Here is a 22,093-nt window from a genome sequence, read left to right as displayed (position 1 = left end):
TCAGATTGTATAAAACACGCGAGGCCAACAAGAGCTTAAAACACGCTGTCGATCGGAGCGTATATCAGCGGTCAATTAATTTCGCATAAACATCCTTACGTTATCTGTCTTAAAATTTATCCAATTCTCTGAATGCATGCGCAAAAAAAAAAAAAAAAAAAAAAAAAAGAAAACTGTTTTGACAAATTCTTGCGCGAGCGAATACGTGTGTTTCCGTAAATTTTACATCGTAGGCAACACGAGCAACACGTAGGAAGATTTTTTCAAAATTTTGTGTCATTTATTTCGTTTTACATTTGTTACGCTGTGAGAACATGAGTATTGTTTTTTTTTTTTCCTTTTTCGTTGCTGCAGCAATCGCGTTCGGCAGAAAATCGCGCACGAGTGGCGTTCCGCTGAACGCGGGAACTGTGTGTCACACACATATGTTTGCGAGGAAAACGGGGTACATATAAAAAATAAAAAAAATAAAAACAAGAAAAAAACAAAAAAAAAAAAAAACAAAAAACAATGTAAATATTAAATCTAAACTGAAACACGTGAAAGTAGAGAATTAGGAAAAAATATCGTGCGTATTTTGATCGGTCGCAATTTTGTTTGTTATCGGCTCCTAATTTAGCGCTCAATTTTTCATGTAGGCTAAAATTTAAGATAGAAAATGAAGATGAATGAGGAATGACTGAGGAAAGGCAATATATATATATGTATATCAGATACGCGCGTGATACGCTAATTGCAATTCGAGTGAAAATAGAAAACCGGGAGAGAAAAGGGAGATATATGCCGTCACCGAAAGTGCTAATCATTGCCCCCTAACAAGATTATCAATGAGACGGCGCTTTTGAAACTCTCGCTGTTACAAATCGATCTTTTCTACTGCTATATTTGTAAGTAAGACCGCGAGTTCTTCTAAATTCGCCCGATTGTCTTGTAAATATTAGTTAATCGCGTGTGCGCGCACGCGTGCGAAAAGTGAAGAAATTATAAGAGAGGTAGGGAGAGGGGGAGGAGAAAAAAGAGAAGTATATATGCAAGATTGAACCTGAGAAGAATTTTTATACGTGTACACGCGATAGAGCTGTTCATTCGATAACGAAGTACGACAGTTTGATTTCGCGTGCGTGAAATCTGTCATATGTTTTGAGGAAGCAAGTCGAACACACACGTATGTGACACGTGCTATCGAATGTATCACGCGGTTTCGAATTTTGCGTTTCAGAGTATCACATCGGAGGTCTGAAATTTCTCTTATTGTGATTTTTATCCTTCGCGCGTATTATTGCATCTACTTGTTATCATCAGAGATCGAAGAGATCTCAACAAAATAATAATTGTCCCGACAATGTTTCGCTGTTGGATTTTATATAAAATTTTTATTAAATTTCTTTTATACTCACAACACACACACACACACGAGCGCGGGAGTTGTCATTTACGGACCATCGCTCTTCAGCCGCAACAATTTAATCGCGCAGATGAGAAAACAAACTTGGACGTTTTTTAAATGATCACACGATTGATCGCAAATTCTAACACGTCTAAATGATTACGTTGTAAGTTTTTGTTTTTTTGTTTTTTTTTAGCAAACGAACGAACGTGCAAAGCTGGAGAATTATAATTACGTACGTATATATAAGATGTTTCAGGGGATTTTCTTTCCCGGCACTGTGCCATCCATGTTCTTACGCTTCTTCGAGATGTTACAGGTTGAAATGAGACAGACGAGTGTGTGCGTTTTATAATAATGTATACATAATTTTCACGACGACACCGCGAGAACAAGCCTATTTTGATTTCACATTTTCGCGTATACTCCCGCCGATCCATCCTGTAACTTCGTAACAACGCGCGCGTTGTGAATCTTTGCGTGAGCAAACCTAATATACCCAGCAAACAATTTTTGCTTTGCGGGATGTCGCCAACCGCCAGTAAAATTTGTAGACCAAATTCATATCTATCTGTGTTCTCTTTAGAATATGGTTTGGTAACCATGTTGCGTCCTTCGTGCGCTTAACAGTTTTGGCGGAAACACCAATGCATGTTTCCGTATTGTAACGTTTTTCTTGGCAAACAGTTTCCGTTGCCAAGATCTGCGCGGTCAGAAATTTGTTTGCTGGGGGTATCATATGTGACAACAAAATAACTGCGAGACCACGCAAAAAAGTTTTGTTAACATTTGCGAAACAAGAGGAATATTCGAAACATTTATAAGCGCAATGCGGCGGAAAAATCCTCGGAATGTCTTGTATATTGACAATAGGGTAATTTCTTTAAGTTGCGCTAAAGACTAACTAACATAAAGTAACAGCGAAATAACGATGCATGTGTCTTTATTAATTTTTATCGTCTAATTTTGGCGCTTAAGTTTACTGCTCGACTCGTAGTAATTACAGCACAGTCCCCGTAGATTGGAAATTTGACGTTCTCGCCGATATAACTCGGAGGAAACTTGCGGTCATGCACATCCGGGGGGGATTGTGCTGTAATTAAATAGCGTCAGTTTTTATCGTACTCTTGTACATATTATTATGATACATATGACGAAAATGAAAGAGAGAGAGAGAGAGAGAGAAAGAAAGAGGTGTGCGAATGAAATTCGGTCACTCAACAATCTAACGTTCGTTCACAAACTTTGTTTTTGTTTTCGTGCGCGAAGCCTGTGATGAGCGACAAATATGAGTTCTCTAACAATAGCTATATACAATTTTAGAGAGGTCTAGTACTACTCCGGGGAGCAATAGACAAGAGAAGAAAGAAAAGAAACAGGTTTAGATCTATTTTCCGTAGACTTTTTCCTACGAATTAGGTTTATACATACATATATATATATTAAAAAAAAAAAAAAAAAAAAAACACCACGCTGTTGTACTTAATTAATTTAATTCATTCCAACAGCATGATAAAACTACTACGTAAATAAACGTGGGGGGATGCGGTTACATATGTACATACTATATAGTAAATTCATCTCTCGAAGAGTTCATTCTCCGTGGCACTTGTTGCGAACAATCGTCGTGCGTCTTCTAATTTTTCTAAAAAAAAAAAAAAACCGGGCGTTTCTCTGTAATAAACCAATTACCTGTTTACAAATTGATTGAGTATACACACAACCGTATGCATTTTAGCTCCGTCCCTTATATGTTGTGCGAGAAATGTGCGAGTGTCGAGTGCACGCGCGCGCAAGAATGTTAGGGAATGTGTAAAAAGAAAACAAAAAAAAACAAAAAAAAAAAACTATTATAGAACAGGTGGGTATATGCGTTTTTCTGAGTGGCCTTGTCCTTTTAAAAGTCTGTGACACGACAGCGCGTCAGCCCTTCAGCGGGGGGTTTGCTCTGCCTACTTGTTCTCGGATAAATATTACATATTAGTTTTATAAACTTACTTCTATGTGTATTGTATGTATACATATATGCAGTGTATGCGTTTATATATGTATATACATAATACAGACATATATATATATATATATATAAATTATACATATACATATGAGGATATTGATTACTGATAAAAACTGCTGTATATACTTTTTAGCAAGTGTGAAAATAAAATGTATTTTTATTCCACATGTCTATTCGGAATCTTTTTTTTTTTTTTTTTTTTTTTTGTGTGTAATTGTTCGAAAAGAAACCACTTTACAGTTACTGCATACGTTGGTTTTATTTTTTAAATTCGTTATTAAAGTTATCTCTCAGAGAAAAAGTGATAAAGATTTCAAGAGTTTTTTTTCAATTGAGTATTTGAAATAAATATTTTTACAGACGACACGCGTTTTCAACACAAGCGGAGAAAAAACACAGATCTTTATTACAAATTCAGTAAATATTCACATTGCAAAGTGATTACCGCATATAAATTTTATTGCTTTTGTTGTTGCGGATTACAGGTAATCGCGTTGCCGCCAACTTGATTAAACAATCGGTCCTTAATGATTTGCGCCATTAAACCGTGAATCACTTCGATAGTGGTTTTACAGCTGTCTCTCGTAGCTTTTATCAGTTTTTCCACTGTGCTACGATCGTGAGGATCTGTGCCACCTAAAACGAATCCTCTTCCCAGCGCCGATTCCGATTGCTCTAGTTTATCTGACAGATCGAATATCTGACCGGTGGTGTAATCTGCGTTCGTCAACAAGCTGGAGGAACTCAGAGTGTTCACCCAGTACTTGTTCCACAACGAATCGAGCAGCCGTCTGTCAAGCGAGGACTTGAAATAGGATACTTCTAACGAATAATATTGCTTACAATGAACGCCGAAATCCTCGATCTTGTTTAACGGTATTGTTTGATACTCCGAAGGTTCTTCATTTGCCGGTTTATATCCCTGTAAACATATCTTGCAATGATTTGGGATCTCCCCCCCAAAAAAAACTATAAATTAAAACATATACACGTACGTACAAAATTTAAAAAAATACACACACACATACAAAAACTTGAACAATTTTAATTTCGCGTCTACCTTTGGATAAGTTCTGAAGGCACCTAGACACACTTTGCCGGCAGAAATGGTTCTCACAGGATCAATAACAATAGCGACAAAAGGTTCTTGGAAATTCTGATTAAGCATCTGAGTCGATACATCGATGCCAGACAACCAACAACCGTATCCGGGATGACTGTGATACCAACCAATTGCATTTTCTAATCTACCAACCTACAACAGCAATTTATCTCTCAGGTTATATTGTTTTCGTTATAAATTTTCAATCCTTGTATCGATAAATGTATACGTACTTGTTTCGCCGCTTCTATATAAGCTGTCATATATTCATAAGCTTGAGCTTGCGCATTTACTCTAGTTTCTGTTCCTTCAACCGGCAACGCGAAGGAATCCATGACAATCATTGTGTTTGCTGCCACCTTGCCGAGTAACAGACCCATAACTTCCAAGGTTCCCCCGGATCGTGCGTGCATAACCATTTTTAACAGAGCCAACGCAGATATTTTTATATCCTTGAAGAAATGGGGACTACAAATGTAAAAAAGAAAGATAGAATGTAGAATTTTTTTTTTTTATCAAGGAATTTTTTACATCACACTAGCAGACATTCTTACTCTTTTTCCCATGGTTTGGCAGTCAGTATGTCCTGTTGTTCCTTCCTATCATATCTGTAAATTTCATCCGCGGCACTGATAGCCTCAATGTTGTTTGCCATCTCCCATGTTTTCTGCGCAATAGATCTTTGTTCCAACGATGTAGAAGCCATTTTATTCCTAAAACCTGACAAAATAAAATACTTTACAGCTGAAATAATACAACACACAAAGTTTAACCAAGTCTTTTGAGTATGCAAAATTATAAAAACAGATATAAAGAAGAGAATATCTACTCAATTTAATGCTCTAAAATTGTAGATCAAACGCAACAAACGATATGTTTAAATAATGCACTTCACCAATGAGATGTGTTAAGTAATAACAATAATATATATAAAAATAACCTCCACAGAGTTGCACAAAGAAAGGTTTACGCACATGTTAACATTTAATTCGCTAAAAGTAAACATCCTTCAAACAACAACAACAACAACACTTCGTCACACGTTTGCAAGGCGATCACACAATGAAGAGAATAATAAAACTAACCTGTTGGCAACTATCAGCGCAAAGTCAATTAAAAACAATAAGCGTGTCAACGTGCGCTCATTGGTTAGGAAGCCTCGAAGCAACTCGATAAAACACGATTGTGCACGTACGTACGTATAGCGCGCAATGACAAAACAAAGACAGAAATCAGAAAAAGAGAATAATAGACACAGCCGCAATTTTCAGGCACAACACCGCGTGTACACACACAGTAGTGGTGCAACCCTCTGTCGGCTTATTCGTCGGTATATTTTGTGATAGCGCGTACTCAAAAATAAACCCTGTACATGCGCGAAACCTAACCAATAGATGGAGATACTTCTAATCAAGAGAGGAGAGATCTGTCTCGCTTCCTCTCATTTCTTTCATCGTTATATCTCTCTGTCTGTCTCTTTCTCTCTCTCTCTCTCTTATGTGCAGACACATATAAATATTATTTCAAATATAAATTAAACAAAATTACGCAGATAAGGGCGAGAGAGAGAATTAAAGATGTGTTTAAGTAATTTAAATTTGGATGTTTTTTTTTTGTTTTTTTATTACAGATCCGTATATTTTGTTATAATCTATAAATTGCGCGGTTTCGAAAAAAAAAAAAAAAAAAAAAAATAGCAAAGTCGCGTCACTTGGTGCGATAAAAATGTGCTATTACGCTCTCTGTATTGAAAAAAAAATGGCCGCTTCGTCCAGTGCGATGCAGAAAAGCAATATGTAGATTATGTGGGCGCGAGCGATCAAAAAAATAAAAATAAAAAAAAAGGAACACGCGGAATGTAGATTGCGGAGCGGAGTGTAGCCAAATATGGGCAAGCGATTTCTCCGTTTTGTCTCTCTTTTTTCGCTCGCTCGCGAGCTTTTATCATCTTCTCCTTTTTTTTTTTTTTTTTTTTTTTTCACCTCTTGCAAAACGGTAAAAGAACTCTCGGAGAGAGAAGGCGCGACTTCGCGCGCGAAAACGCCTTAAGAAAATCTCCTCCCGCTCTTTAAATCTTCAGGACCATAAAACGATAAAACACACACCCGAGCTGTCCTGCGTTCCTGTTTCGAGGAGTTACCTCTCGCGCATGGAAATCAAGACGATTTATTACGCGCGAGTTAAATGTGTGGAAATAAATTTTAGTTTTCATTCCGTGGAATGAAACATTGCGAATATATACAACAAAAGAATGTCTCGGCGAATTTTACAAATTTACATTTTCACACGTACCGTATAATTGCGTGTATACGAACATTAGTTTGTTTCAAACTGCCCGTATTATCGCAAAACAATATTGTAAAAATTACGCGATACATTTAAAAAAAAAAGAAAAAAAAAAAGAAACTCTATTTTTTATGTTTCCGTTTCGATATATATAGGTGACATTTCCCAATTTGGATGGTTTTGCTGCACACTCTGTATTTTGTGCTGATGTGACAGCGCGCACAAAAGCAACTAACGAGATCACCTTGTACTCGCACGCGGTGTTTCGTTTTTAAAACGAATGCTCGCACGGAACGGAGAGCTCTCTCAATACTTATTTCTTCATTGAATGAAAGACCTTTTATTGGCTTTAAATGGTATCTCGACGCGTGTGATACTTTAACGATTGAATGAAATACTTTTGCGTCATCGACACACGTATAAGCTTTTGTTGATAATTGAATTTTTATAATAAAAACACGACACTATAAAATAAGGATACAAAAATCTTATGTAATCAAGTAAATAATAGTTTCTACTGTATTTTGGAAGTATAGTTTTTGTATTTTAATATCAAGAACACACAGTGTTTTTTCTTATTAATACTCATCTTCTCTCTTTAGTTGAGAAACACGCACGTCGGCGAAATCTCCGCGGGTAGAAGACGACGCCATTTACGGCAAACACCTTAACGGACGTTGTAAGTCCGTTTTCGAATAATCCGTTCGATCCCGCGAGAAAGTGGTCATGTGACAAAATCTTGGCCTGGATATGAGACATAAGAGACGTTTCAAAACAGGACGCACCTACGGAAAAACAACACCCAAGAGCGACAAGTCGCGTACAAGTTTTGTGCTGCGCGAAATTTGTCTTTTATCTTTTTTTACACTCGTTACCCATATACAGAACATGTGTTTAAATGACAAATTAAATCATCCAGAACGCGAATCCAAATAGCGAAATCGAAAAGAAATAAAATTTTTTTTCTACACAAATTTGTACTCGCGATTGAAGATCGCGCAAGACAAATCTTTGTGACAGTTTGATACATGCTCTGACGCACGGTAACATACATTATCTCTTTCAGGGAGCTAAACTCCGTTGACTGGCTAGATTACGTCAGTCGTGAAACAAATGGATGAGGACATACATATACGCCTATGTAGGCGTATCAGTTGCCGTTCACCTTCTAAGGATCAATAAAATACCAGGCGGGGCAAGGTCTTAGTCGGTTGCCCATAGTCTGGGTCGCTCCTATCTTTTCCCGCGCCACCTCCGCACGACCCCGTATTTATGTAATTTTTTTTTTTTTTTTTATTAAACCTCATTGACGGAGACAAATATGATCAATGTCACATGTCTACAGATCTTTTCCGTGAATTGTTATTATCACATCGTTTTGTTCGAACTTTGCTCGAGCGAATGTATTATCAGGATTACAAAAATTTCACAAATTCCCCTCGTTTATTTTATCATTTTTCTTTTACAACGTACGGCTAAAAATATAAACGGAAATTCTTTTCGTCGATGATGGATAATCGCTAGTTAAATATCTGGTTGGCAGAGGTAAGTATCCCTCAAGTATACGATTTACCCCTGCGGCAACACACACACACACGCACACAGACACATATATATATATATCAAGAGATATTGATTGCGACGGTGACTCAACGGACGACGCTTCTGACTCAGAATACCTAGCTTCGACAACCCCCTTTTTCGTAATTATTCTCGTCGAGGTTCGTTCGATTTACGGTTTCCTTTTTCGCAGAAATTTTGCGCGACCATGATGATGATTCTCTGCGGTGAAAACTCCACCGCGCGCCGGGGTGAGAAAGCGCTCGGCGCCTCCCCTCGTCCAAGGTCGATAACCGTAACTCATAGTTCACCCCCGATGACGTTCTGTGACATGCGTACACAATGTCGCCTGTTGCCAGGTGCGAATTCAACGACACGTGTGTTGAATCAATCGACTTGAGCTTAGAAGTTGAAGGTTGGTCGTGCTAGATTAAAAGATAGTCGCTGGACTACGTGCACGAGTAAAGTCTCAAGACGCTTTGTATGTATGATAATTTAATATATATATATATATATATATATATATATATATATTTAATATATATATATATTTAATATATATATATATATAATAATTTAATATACAAGCTCATTCCCTTAATTAAAAAAATATATATCAAGATATTTGATTACCTCTAAGAAATCCAAACACTTCTGAATTCCGATTGGAAAGTCAACAAATTCATCAGCACTAAGTGCGCGAGAGATGATGTCACGTTCTCTCTCGCGTTATACGAGCACTTCCTGTATCGTAACGATGTTTTTCAACGGCAAATGGCGAGGAACGTGGGCGAGGGAGAAATCGTTTCCAGTTGTTGTACACATTGCGCGCTTATAGAAGTAAAATTTAAATCGTTTCGGTTTTGATACGAATCAATCGGCTAATTATCGCGACACGTAATAACGCGAATGTCACTTTTCGCTCGCACACGAGCGCGCGTGCTCGAACGTGATAGTTCGCGTCTTTTAAAAGAGGACGTGATGTCATCCTGCGTTTATGTTCGCTACTTAATAGCAAAGCCAACGAAGGACAATGGACACAGGGGCATTAAGCCGAGCATATCCACACGTGGATATTGTTCCTCTCTCTCTGTCCGAGACGTTATGCAATCTCTGCGGTAAGATTAACGAAAGGCGACTTTCGACTTCACAAGCCAGACTTCCGTCGCATCCATCCATCGATCTCTCTCTCTCTCTTTCTCTCTCTCTTTCTGCAAAAAATAAAAATGTTAAAAATAATAAATAACTAATTAATAGCATTTTTCAACCGATTATCAATCGTGCCACTAATTAGGAAATATTGAAAAATGCCGCTACAGACAAATCAGCGTTTTACAGTTGCTGAAAAATTACCAACTATATTTGATATTTTGTGTCGCAAATCAAATAAGAATGCGAAAAATGTGAATGTCTACGTAATTGAGAATTTGCGCTTCAATAAACAAAAAAAAAAAAAAAAAAAAAAATCGATGGACTGCGAGATTGAATTGCGCAAAATTAGCATATGTACGAAAGCGTCGAGGTTGGTCGGCGCACTTGGCATGTCGGATACGGTTGCTTTGTGTATTGTGCCACCGACGTTGCAGCCGGGAAAGACAGACAGGCAACGGTGCGGTGATCTCTCCCGACTCTGTGCCGGCCGCGTAAATAATCGTGATGACCACGAAACACTCCATAATCGATGTCGGCCCCGTTACGCGCCGCGCGTTTATCACGCGAAACCGCGATCGCGTCACGGGCTCGCGAGAGATACGTGCGATATATCCCGCGTGCGTGTGTGTCTGTGTGCACGCGATTCTTTTCTCTTTTTTTTTTCTCTTATTCTCTCCTCACCGGGGAGGGGGGGGAGGGGGGACCAACGATGGCGACGCCGCGATCGCGAGGTTGATCCATACAAGGTAACGACCAAAGCAGGACCGGCTACACCCTGTCGTCATCGTCGTCGCGTCGACAAACACCTTCTCTCGCTCTCGATTGCGCCGATGTGTGCGCGTTGCTCTCTCGCAAAAATCGTGTACACACAAATGTATACACGTATGATATCACAGGCAGGAAAGCACTTGACCCCTCTGTCCAAGCGCTCGACGTGACACTTCTATGTACGTGGGGTGATAGCACACGAAATTTATCTCAAAAGCTTGATACGCGGCACTGTGACGAGACTTCTTCACGACGCGAGATGAAACCTCCAATTTGTGCTTGTCTGGCGGCCATAAGATGATTTGTCATTTTATGTGGAAAAACATGTTGTTATATTATATTACGTGACGTGAAAATTTTACACTTAAGTATTGTTTGTTAGTCGCGTATTTTGCAATACTTGCAATAAAAATCTCTGAATCTAAGGAAACAACATAAAAATTCTAAAATTGATTTTAGATTCGAATGAGCAAACACTAAAGGTACATTAATTTGACGCATTTATCAACTTTATATGGGTCACAATTTAATCATAGAAAATAAAATGTTTTTCTCTCTGTGTCGCTCATCACACAACGGACGTACTCGCGTACTATTTGTGCAAAGATATAAATGCTCATCAAGACAATATAATGTACGCAATAAACCTCTTTAATAGAATTTCTTATACTTAATTATTTATGTTTCGAGGAAAAAGAGAGAGAGAGAGAGAGAGAGAGAGAAAGGAGGCGTCACATTTAATGCGCCAACGCGTCTTATGTATGAAAGAATTCAGAAACGCGCGCCACTATTAAGGTAATGTGGTGTTACATGAACGTAATCGCGTACGTACACAGGTAAATACTGACTCACGAAGAATGCGCATCGAGAGACGACCGCAAAATGATAAAATTTTAAAATACTTTTATAACTGTAAAGTTTTCACGCGCAACGTACTCGAGAATTATAAATACACACAAAATTGTCGAAAGAATTAAAACATGTTTGTTTACAAAATTATTTTCGATTACGTTATATAAGTTTAATCGTAATTACATTATTTTCAGATATATAAACGCTTTATACTCCACAACCGATGATTCAACTGTGTAATTGAAATTAATCTAATTAGTTTCGACGAACGATTGTTTCAACTCTTAATAAGCGACAAATTGGATTATTATTTAACTCTTAATAAACGTTTTGTTCATATAGCCGGAAAAGGTCGGCGAATAAAGGCCGGGTCTGCATGTGGCCTGCAGTGACCAATTCTCTCTCGCATCTGCAATCATGCAGCTTGCTTTAGCACCACCGACCACGCCTGCAAATCGATAAACTGCAAGCGCGCGAGATGCACGCCCGGAAATTCTCGTTGCAGAGCCATTAGTATAGCTGCACTCAAAATTTATAAATTTATCGAGCTGAGGTCACGAAGCAGAATTATTATTATTATTTTGTTGGATTCAGAGAAACAGAACGATTGAATTTTTTAACGTCTATGTACTAATATAAAATTTTTTTTATCCAAATTTACCTTCTTTTACTCTTGCCGCAGAAAACACCGGATCTTACCCGGGGAAATTGCCTGCATGCGGATATATACCATCAGCTGCGATATCTTTTTCGAGATAGAGCAACACATTTATGTGCGGATATATATACGTTGAATATATTTGAAGCTCTCTGGAATTGTAAAATTGTTGATCGTAGACTGAAATAGACAAATTATACACAAATTATATACAAATTATATACAAATAAGATCTTAAATGCAAATTAAATTGACTTAATGACAAAGTTATGTCGACATTACATTTATGTATGAACGATCCGAGATGCGGAGCGACAGAAATAGAGAGCTCGAAAAACCCCGCTCGAACGCGCCCTTGTCCGAAAAATTAAAGCGATCGGCTCTATAAAGAGGAAGCATTTTCAGGTTCCATTGTTTCTATGGAAGTGAAACCGACCAAAAAAAGCGTCAATGTCATATCGTATCATGTCGTCTCGGCGAAAAAAAATCGAATTACTTTGATGGCGTAGGGCCTCGAGAGCCCCGGACGGCTCGGTATGACGCGAGTCTGGCGATGCGGCATCGTTCCCTTACGAATTTCGGGAACTTATTTCAGCGACCGGCGTAGCAATAAACCGAAGTTTCGACGCTGCGGAACAACGGTGCTGCCCATGCGCAGTTGGCAACGCTGTGCGGCTCCTCCGTGATGCCTGCGTACCCTATTGCGACGACGTAGGAGAAGCGGTTCCGCCAATCGGACGCCGCGATTGTGTCCCCTTCGCGCCCCGTCGCTGCCGTCATTCGAGGAGACTTGAAAATCTGTAACGGACATCGGAACAGGCACATACCCGTTTGAGCACTCGTGTCGTGATCGCTGTGTCTGTCAAGTCGATAGCAATAATCACCGTCGCGGTTAGACAACGAGATAGAGTTTCCTTTTTGCGAGGTACCTTCACAATCTTAATAACAACACCATGAGGGAGATCGTCCACATCCAGGCCGGCCAGTGTGGTAACCAAATTGGAGCCAAGGTGCGTAAAGAATTGCTTTTCGCTGAAACGATTTATCATCTCGCGGCGTTCCTTTGTTCGCAAAGTAGTTCGTCCGAGCGAGAAAATTCTATCGCAATTCCTTGGACCTTGTGTCTCGATTCTCCGTTCCCGTCTCTCCTTTCCTCCCGTGTCTGAGATTAATCTGAAAATTTCGTAAAAATCGATTTCTGATTGCAAAGCAACGCGAGGAATGCGGGGGTGGGGAAGGGGGAAGGAGTGGAGTGAGGAGGAGAAGAGTAGTAGTCCGGTTTCTGGGCTTTTGGCCGGTACCAAAATGCCATTTCTATCACTCAAGTTTCCGTTCCACGAGTTTCAGGTCTGTCGATATTCGAGAGAGACTGTTGGTTGTGAATCGGAAAACGTGCTGCAATTTTTCTGGGGCTCGGAATGCGCGCAAATAAATTTTGTTCCTTTCGACTCTCTCCCGGACGACATGACGGTCGAAGACCCGTCATGGCGACAGAAGCTCGCCGGCCGGCCGGCCGGCAAAGCCCTAACGGTCTTTTTTCCCCTCCTTGGTCTTTTCTTTGCTCGTTACCTACCGCGTTCCTCTACGAGGCGTCGTCGCCAAGCGTCGGCCATCTTAGGTGCGTAATTTTCTATGCACCACGTCATGTTCTCATCGATCGCGAAACCGGTGATCGCGACATAACAGGTGCGCTTTTAATGCGCAGTTTGACGAAGAAGAAAGGTTGCGTTCGCGAAAATTTGCTAAATTCGTTCAATCTTCCTGGGAAAGATCGGAGGCTGGGTGTGGCCCAATATCTCGCAACGACGAGAGATCATCGTCTGTGTGTACGCGGGGACCATCGACCGGTTGCGCGCGCACATCTCGTTTCTCTCTCTCTCTCTCTCTCTCTTACCGGCGAATGCTTCTATGCTCGGCCTTTGCTTTTTTTTCTCGTTGCAATTCTCTCAAATGTCGATCCCCAAGTGGACTCGATTTCTCGTTCTATTGGAAAAATTAACGGAAGTAGAAAATGTAGTAAATTCTATTCAATTTTTTTTTTTTATGTATTTTGTCATATATATTTTTTTTATATACGTGCGATATATGTTCACCAACTTATTTAGTTTTTGCTGTACGTAGTCGATCGTCTCTTTTTTATCTTTCTCCGCGACGTCGTTTTTCGTCGCAATTTCATATTACACTGATGCGTTCGGCAAGACCCTAAAGGCGCGTACGCACCTAAATGACAAAAAAACTATTGCGCAAAAAAACAAATAGATCGAATTTTCTGTGCCGAATACGGCAGTTAATGCGGCGATTGATCTTTTTACAGTTTCAATTTGATAAAATTTCGTCGCATTTGCGCGTCAGTTTTGTTGGAACGCGTTCACATTCGGTGTGCGCGCTGCTTAAAGGCAGATGGAATTCCTGCGATGATCGTGCGGCGTCGCGATCACGCTATACGCGCGTCCGTCGTATGGCGGTTATACTTTAAAATTTTTACGTTATGCTCCAACGCGCGCGCGCTCGGACGCTTGACTGACGATTGTATGTGTCTGTGTGTGTGTGTGTGTGTGTGCGTGGCTTTGCATTATCGCGTGTCGATATACGTCCGACGTCCGATCTCTCGTTAATCGTATGAATCAGACTCTTGTGTAAAGAGTCGTTGTTAATAAAGTTATTTTCTGATGTGTTTATCAGTTTATTGACACGTTCTCTCCGATATATTCTTTCAATATTATTTTTATATTTTACACGTCCAAGAATAAAAGATGGTTCGATATGGCTAGACGCTTTTTTTTGTAAAATAAATTACTGATGTATGTATATAATATGGAATTTGTTTGGAACAAAATTGATTTTTTGTGTCTTGAAGAATGTCGCTTTCCCAAAATTTACATATGAAAAGTTTAATTTGTAAACGCGGTATTAAAAAAATTCTACTTCTATAGTAATCACATCTCGGGAAATGAACAAATTTGTTATAATATTCTTCGGGGTAATCCGATAAAAAGGATCGTGAAAATGGTGACTTAAAACCATTCGTCGTTACGCTTCCGTAAGTTTTGAAGCTGCCGCGGCCAAGTCAACGTCCGTTTCTCGCGAGTTGTCTATCTCAATCGATTGGACGTGATGTTAGAGTATATATAAACGTCGAGACTTCTTTTTTCATCTACGTGTTCAACGGCTTTATTCTACTTAAGAAGGAATTATGTCGAATAAAAAAAAACAAGAACGTAAAAAAAAAAAAAAACAAGAATGTTGCGATTATTTTGTTACGTCTTATTTTTCCCGTTTGTTATCTAATGAGAGTTTTGCGATAACAATTAGTGATAAATGTAATTGTTTACTTGATTTTCGAGTTGAGCAACTCGATGGCAATTGAATATTCCGAAGAGATCGCATCTTCGCGAAATTTATTCGAAAAAACTTTTATCCTCCGACTGAGCGCGTTTTCAAAGAGAGTAAAAAATTTTGTAATAATACGTACGTGTAAATTTATAAATTTTATTACTAGCTTTTTGTGTTGTGTAACGATTACACGAGTGTACTCATTCAGCGAGTCCAAGGACACCAGGTCTCGCAACGTAGCAACGGCAACGCGTTCCCAAATAAAGGAAGTCGGCGATATCCTCTCGCCGTTTTCCTTCGCATCACTTCGCGGCGGCCGTTTCGTTGCCTGCGTGCGACCCTCTCTCTCTCTCTCTCTGAATATAGCCAGGTGTATCGATCCCGTCGGATCCGAGAGGCTCCGTTTCGTCTACCGCTTAATGAAAAAGAAAAAAAAAATTTTTTTTTTCTACAACGCCGAGGAAAACGTGTAAACGCTATAAAAAAGTTATTGAATTTATATTTTTGTTATTTTATATTTTTGTTTGTGTGTTTCAAAAACAAATTGTGTACACGAGAAAATTTAAATAAATAATAATAATAAGATGCTATAATATTTTTTTAATTACCGTTTTTTTTGTAAGTGATCCTGTAATCCACATTTATTTACAAAATTGTGTTATCGCATTGCAAACGTTTATCAGTTATCAGCTTACGTGTGCAATGTAGCGCGCGTCTAACTTATTACTCACATACTGAAGTTTAAAGACAAATGTATAAGAAAACATTTATGATAATTTATATATCGACTGACGACGAGAAGAGTTTTGTGTAAAGTAAAAATATCTTAAGTTTCAAAGCAAATGCATTTCGAGCTAAAATTGACTATAATATTATTATCCATATTCAAAGTCTTGCAAACTGATATAATATTCATATTTCGTTCTAATTAAACTGAATAATATATACACAAGAGAGTAATTTCTCTTAATCGATTTGTTAGTTTTGCGTTTGTTAGCGCGTATTATTGTTTCACGTTACTTTTAAACAATTTTTATACCAACAATGCGAAGTAATCTTCCTCTTTGCTACGCGTCTCTTTCCTATCACAAACGGGAATGTGGTCCGTCAATGGTAGAGCCAGCAAAAGACCCTCGGGACTGCTCGCGGTCCAATTGTGCATCTATGTCCGTTCGTTGGTGGTTACGCAACAACGCGCATTCAACATCGTCGCACGCACCGCGTGCATGCATTTAGAATAACGGTACTTGTCTCTCTTTCGCGCTTCTTCCGGCTCGAGCCAACGCGAGCCAGTCGACATAATCTGTACGGCTGCTGGCGATCGAAATGTCAGACCTAGCGGGGGGCAAAAAAATAAAAAAAGAGGTCAAACACAAATCACCGCGCGATGGACGAGAATGATCGCTGCTTATGTTAATTGCACGGCCATGTCGCGGTTTTACTGTCATCTCTATATATAGCGGTGACATTGGTGACTCATATCTGGCTATTAACATACATATATTGCGGCTAAGCTGTGGACGCGCGCGATGAAGGCGGAGTGGAGACGGAGAGGGGAAAACAGATAGGGTTGGGCGAGAGATCTTAGCTTTCGAACGACGATGTTCATATATGGTCACGCTTAATACACCCATGTGGGACGTATGTACTTTGAGTAGGTAGGCGGACTTCTCGCGGTTTTACGGTGACTTTCACGCGGGTAAAGGAGCACACACGGAGATCGCGAGATTTTTTCAAGGATGATTTCTCACAAAAAAAATAAAACGATTTGGAAGAGAAGCGACGCCAGAGAGAGAGTAGCGCGATATGACGAAATTGGATTTTGATCGCCCGGCAATTTGTTATTTACGAGTAACCTTTTATACGTCGGAGAGATGCACGCACGTCGATTTCCAGAAATATACCGTCGAGGTCTTTGAACCACGTCCCGGGATGAAGCGGAGATGCATTGCGCGCTTGCGGCGCACCGGCAGTTTTGTAATTAACGTCTTCTCCTGTTATTTGCAAATTCACAGTGTTGCATCAGACGCGCAACCCGGGACACCCGGAGAGATCTCGTTTATGAAAATTTTCGAAATTGTTGCCTTCTCAGGGAGATTTGAAATTAATGATTACTCCGCTGTGGTCTGATACTCGTGTCTCTCTTTCACTGATTTATATCGGTTCTGAAAGAAAAAAAAAACAATCAAGTTTTAGCAAATCGATTTTCAAAATTGGTGTTCAATTGCTCATACTTTCCTAGGATCGATGGCATGAATAATTAATTGCGCGATGCCGCAGACTCGTCGTCTCACAGCATCGCGAATCGACCAATCGCTTTAAGGACGAAATGCGAAAATCTGCACCGAGTGAGATCTCTTACTCCGTTAATTGGTCTCGATTATCGCTCAGACGCGAATCGGTTGTTCTCGAGATCCGAGCCCGTTTTGAAAACTATAAAGAAAGAAAAAGAGAGAGAGAGAATTATAATTTGATGCGCAGACCGTAAGAGAATATTGCGATTAATTACACGCGAGTTGTCTGCCGCGCGCGGTGAGGTCGTTGAACCGGCTCCGTTAGCGCTCAATACAATGGAAGGTTGGAAACGGATGTGAGGATAATTGCAGGGAGAAAGCTGGTGCGCGAAACTTCCTTCCTTCGTGCGCACGCGCACGGATGATGCGAGAGTCAGAACGCGTATCTAATTTTTTTGAGGCGTCGCTGATTCGTTCCGGCACGGGTAACACTTGCTTGAAGAAAAAGGGGAATGCGCGACGCTCTTTGCAGATTTTTTTTCTTTGTTTAAGTTATCGAGACTTGAATAATTTTTTTAGTATTAATTTTTAGCGATGAGATCGAATTGTTTTTACAATACGTTATTGTATTTCAGTTTTGGGAAATCATCAGCGATGAGCACGGCATCGACCCAACTGGAACTTATCACGGTGACTCCGATCTTCAGTTGGAGAGAATCAACGTTTACTACAATGAAGCGTCCGGCGGAAAATACGTGCCACGTGCCATCCTCGTCGATCTGGAACCTGGCACTATGGATTCTGTACGTTCGGGACCGTTTGGACAGATCTTTAGACCAGATAACTTTGTGTTTGGTCAGAGCGGCGCTGGTAACAATTGGGCTAAGGGTCACTATACCGAGGGCGCTGAATTGGTAGATTCGGTTCTCGACGTTGTAAGAAAGGAGGCTGAAAGTTGCGACTGTCTGCAAGGATTCCAGCTCACGCACTCCCTCGGCGGTGGTACCGGTTCCGGTATGGGTACCTTGCTCATCTCCAAGATCCGCGAGGAATACCCTGACAGAATCATGAACACGTATTCCGTTGTGCCGTCACCGAAGGTGTCCGATACAGTCGTCGAGCCATACAACGCTACTCTATCCGTGCACCAGCTCGTTGAAAACACAGACGAAACATATTGCATCGACAACGAGGCTCTTTACGACATTTGCTTCCGCACTCTAAAACTGTCAACGCCCACGTACGGAGATCTTAACCATCTCGTTTCCCTTACGATGTCCGGTGTAACCACTTGCCTAAGGTTCCCCGGCCAGCTGAACGCTGATCTCAGAAAACTCGCTGTGAACATGGTACCATTCCCACGTCTCCACTTCTTTATGCCAGGATTTGCACCTCTCACATCTCGCGGTAGCCAACAGTACAGAGCGCTCTCTGTACCGGAACTCACCCAACAGATGTTCGACGCCAAGAACATGATGGCCGCTTGCGATCCCAGACACGGAAGGTACCTCACAGTCGCTGCCATCTTCCGCGGTAGAATGTCGATGAAGGAGGTTGACGAACAGATGCTCAACATTCAGAACAAGAACAGCTCGTACTTCGTTGAGTGGATCCCGAACAACGTGAAGACTGCCGTTTGCGACATTCCGCCACGTGGTCTCAAGATGTCGGCCACTTTCATTGGCAACTCCACCGCCATTCAGGAGCTGTTCAAGCGCATCTCCGAACAGTTCACTGCCATGTTCAGGAGAAAGGCTTTCCTTCACTGGTACACCGGCGAGGGTATGGACGAGATGGAATTCACAGAGGCGGAATCGAACATGAACGATTTGGTGTCCGAGTACCAGCAATATCAGGAAGCCACTGCGGATGAGGATGCTGAATTTGATGAGGAACAGGAAGCTGAAGTCGACGAGAACTAAGGGGGAGAAAAAAAAATAGCATCCCGCGGCGGAAGCAGCAGCATTCTTGTCCTCTTCTTTCCTCTCTCAATCGAGCGATAACGCAACACACACCTCTCCTACCCTTCATCCATGCTTTCTAACTCGACTTCTACGTTATCTCTCTTTTGTATCTTTTTTGTATGGACTTGTATTTCGAATTTTGCGGAGCGCGCGTGCTTTTCGTTTACCCTTCCTCCTCCCGTTTATAATACACACCGTGTACTCGGTGCGGATAATTCGAAAAGTTTCAGTTTTGAATTATTTTCTATAAAGTATTCCTTTATATATATATATATCCTTCTTCACAATAAAATAATTATTTAATTTACGCGCGCCTGTACAATCATCCAGTGTATACCCGCTAAAAGCGGCCGCTTACCATATTTGAATAAATTATTATCATACGAATTTTTGGGTCGCAATCACTCGCACTTACTCTCCCTCCGTTAATTTACACAGAGATCTGAGATACATAGCGCTGTATTGAGTTTTGTATGTTCGCGAGGACTTCTTATATGTTTATATAATCATCTGTTATCATTTGCAGTTTTATACTATGATAAATAGATGTGTGAATAAAAATTCATAAAATATATGACGTACAACGAGCGTTTTAATCTTGAACGCGTTTTATATTCTGGAGAAACATTTTGCTTAAACAAATATTGCATGATAGAAACTAATAGACGTATTTCCTATATATATATATACATACGAAAAACAATTATACTTTGAACATTAATATATACGGTGATTATTGATCAGAAACATTAAAAACATCAAACAGCACCGTATACGAGCGATTACAACAGCTGGATTCTGTGAGTCGATACGAGAAGAGAGTTTTTAAATTTTATTTAAAAACGCTACACATTTTCTGAGCGACTCATTATTTATTATATACATATATATACAGTCACATTTATATTTTGCGTTTCTTAGAAAAACGTTTTTGAAGTTGAATCGTCAAGACTGTTGCGAGTGACAAAATTTTAATCGCAATCTTAAGTAAGGTCGCGAGCACAGACCAATCAGTCAGGTCAACATTTTAGCTCTAATTATTAGTTAAGAAGATAATACTGGTCTGTTTAATTGATCGAATTGTTTACGACTTTGCAGTTACTAAAATCTTTTTTATGTGCACTTACATTTACCAATTGCAGCCGAGTTCTCCGATATTTACCATCGCGGTATTGCAAATCTATGATTCACGCTGAGAGACGAGCCTCTGTGAGAGCGGCGCGTACTAAAATGTTTCTGAACGCGCGTTGTTGTTCCCGCCCTCGAACGCCGCGACGTCCACGGTTTGCGCGTCAACTACGCACGCGAACTCGGTGAATAAAAAAAAACTCTATCTTCGATTTGGTTCCGTTCCGTGCTGTGGCGCGCGCGGTATCTCGATAATCGATTCGATATATCTCGATGATCGATTCGATATATCGATTGTCGAGATACCGCGCGTTTCGATACACTCGAATTGAGCGAGCAGTCATGGCGGGCGCGCGACGCGAGCCTACGGAACCACGTTTGTAATTGTTTCCTTGTATCTTTCGCGATTGTTATCGTCTCGCACGCGAGTATCAATCCGGCACGTGTGTCGAAAACTGTCGAGCGTAGATACGCGGTGTGATACATAATTAATATCGCGTACTCGTAAATTATTAATCGTAATTGGCGAGTATAGGGTGAAAGCGTTGTGCTTCTAAGAAACGCGCGCGAGAGACAAAATGGATGCCGATGCGAGGAGAACTTTCGAATTAGTTCGCGTATGGTTTTCGCGATTATTATCGTCGCAATTACGTGAATATCGATTAGATGTCGGATGTTCCCACGTAATTAGCGTCGCGCACTCGCTTGGGTGATCAGTGAACTTCGCGATGCAATTGCAAAGCGGCCGTTCGCGCTTTCGCGAAATGGAATTTCCGCGCGAGGAAATAAATTTCCAAATTGCAGCTATAGGATTGTGCGACTGTAACAAAGTGAGAGCTTTTAGCGAGCTCCGGAATTTTTTTACCGCCGAACAAGGTTACGGAAACAGGATGAAGTGTAGTCAAATAATTCAACTCGCGTGTTCAATTTTATTTACGATGTTCGCAAATTTCTTAGTCGCGTCATTGTCGCTCCTCTCTGCTCGAGTTTTAAATCAGTAGTTGGTGTGGAAGTGTGTGCTTTGGAAAATTTCCGACTTCGATGGAATTTCTATTTTGCGCGCGTGTGTGACATTTCCGCATCTTCCGCGTCGCGAGTGTGAAAATAAGCGCCCGGACATGGACGCGAGAACTACACTGGGATACACTTCCGAGGGAGATTGTTGCAGAGGAAGATGCATCGATGGACGACGAAGGGACCGGCACAAATGTGAGTCGTCAAACAGTTGAGTCTCTTTAACTTTCTTCGAATTTTGTGAATTCTTTTTGAAACTCTTTTCTATATATATATATTCTCTTAAAACTTCTTATATTCTTCATTATTTTAAATATAATATAAAATATAAAATAAATTCCTTTTNGNAATAAAATTCAAATGCAATAATTTTTGAAATGGCAAATATCGACGTAATTAATAAGTTAATCAAGAGATGTGATGAAACTAATTCTTCTCACTACAATGCAAAGTGTATCGTCTTCACGCACACATAACATTTACCTCAACATTATTTTAATTAAATAAAATATAAAATAAATTNCTTTTNGGANTAAAATTCAAATGCAATANTTTTTGAAATGGCAAATATCGACGTAATTAATAAGTTAATCAAGAGATGTGATGAAACTAATTCTTCTCACTACAATGCAAAGTGT

General features: G+C 40.1%; 2 protein-coding genes and 1 long non-coding RNA gene across 12 annotated transcripts; 1 reads left to right on the top strand and 2 right to left on the bottom strand.

Moving 5' to 3' along the window:
• Positions 1-3,774: 3,774 nt before the first annotated feature.
• On the bottom strand, positions 3,775-12,508 carry LOC109855479 (COP9 signalosome complex subunit 5). 6 transcript variants are annotated; one of them, XM_020429771.1, is made up of 7 exons: positions 12,279-12,508; positions 11,786-11,962; positions 8,986-9,563; positions 5,061-5,226; positions 4,740-4,974; positions 4,465-4,659; positions 3,775-4,326 (listed from the first exon to the last, which is right to left on the bottom strand). In XM_020429771.1, exons 4-7 carry the CDS (start codon positions 5,210-5,212, stop codon positions 3,862-3,864), a joined length of 1,047 nt encoding a protein of 348 aa, XP_020285360.1. In that variant the 5' UTR covers positions 5,213-5,226; positions 8,986-9,563; positions 11,786-11,962; positions 12,279-12,508; the 3' UTR covers positions 3,775-3,861. The 6 variants fall into 6 exon arrangements, with proteins under 6 accessions (XP_020285360.1, XP_020285359.1, XP_020285361.1 ...); XM_020429770.1 differs by lacking the exon at positions 12,279-12,508 and adding an exon at positions 12,065-12,164; XM_020429772.1 differs by lacking the exons at positions 8,986-9,563; positions 11,786-11,962; positions 12,279-12,508 and adding an exon at positions 5,592-5,964 and having other exon boundaries at positions 5,061-5,250.
• Positions 12,509-12,606: 98 nt separating this feature from the next.
• LOC109855477 (tubulin beta-1 chain) lies at positions 12,607-19,700 on the top strand. The gene is made up of 2 exons (XM_020429764.1): positions 12,607-12,792; positions 17,985-19,700. Exons 1-2 carry the CDS (start codon positions 12,736-12,738, stop codon positions 19,269-19,271), a joined length of 1,344 nt encoding a protein of 447 aa, XP_020285353.1. The 5' UTR covers positions 12,607-12,735; the 3' UTR covers positions 19,272-19,700.
• LOC109855481 lies at positions 12,804-20,517 on the bottom strand. 5 transcript variants are annotated; one of them, XR_002250292.1, is made up of 3 exons: positions 20,441-20,517; positions 16,155-17,548; positions 12,804-15,530 (listed from the first exon to the last, which is right to left on the bottom strand). It is a non-coding gene; the product is annotated as an uncharacterized LOC109855481 (long non-coding RNA). The 5 variants fall into 5 exon arrangements; XR_002250293.1 differs by lacking the exon at positions 20,441-20,517 and having other exon boundaries at positions 12,804-12,955; positions 13,084-15,530; positions 16,155-17,953; XR_002250295.1 differs by lacking the exon at positions 20,441-20,517 and having other exon boundaries at positions 12,804-12,955; positions 13,356-15,530; positions 16,155-17,953.
• Positions 20,518-22,093: the final 1,576 nt, after the last annotated feature.

This window comes from Pseudomyrmex gracilis, unplaced genomic scaffold, assembly GCF_002006095.1.
Source record: "Pseudomyrmex gracilis isolate BER0280 unplaced genomic scaffold, ASM200609v1 scaffold_90, whole genome shotgun sequence".
Classification (NCBI taxonomy): domain Eukaryota; kingdom Metazoa; phylum Arthropoda; class Insecta; order Hymenoptera; family Formicidae; genus Pseudomyrmex; species Pseudomyrmex gracilis.
Note: the sequence above shows the minus strand (reverse complement) of the source record. Positions and strands in the feature narration are given on the sequence as shown.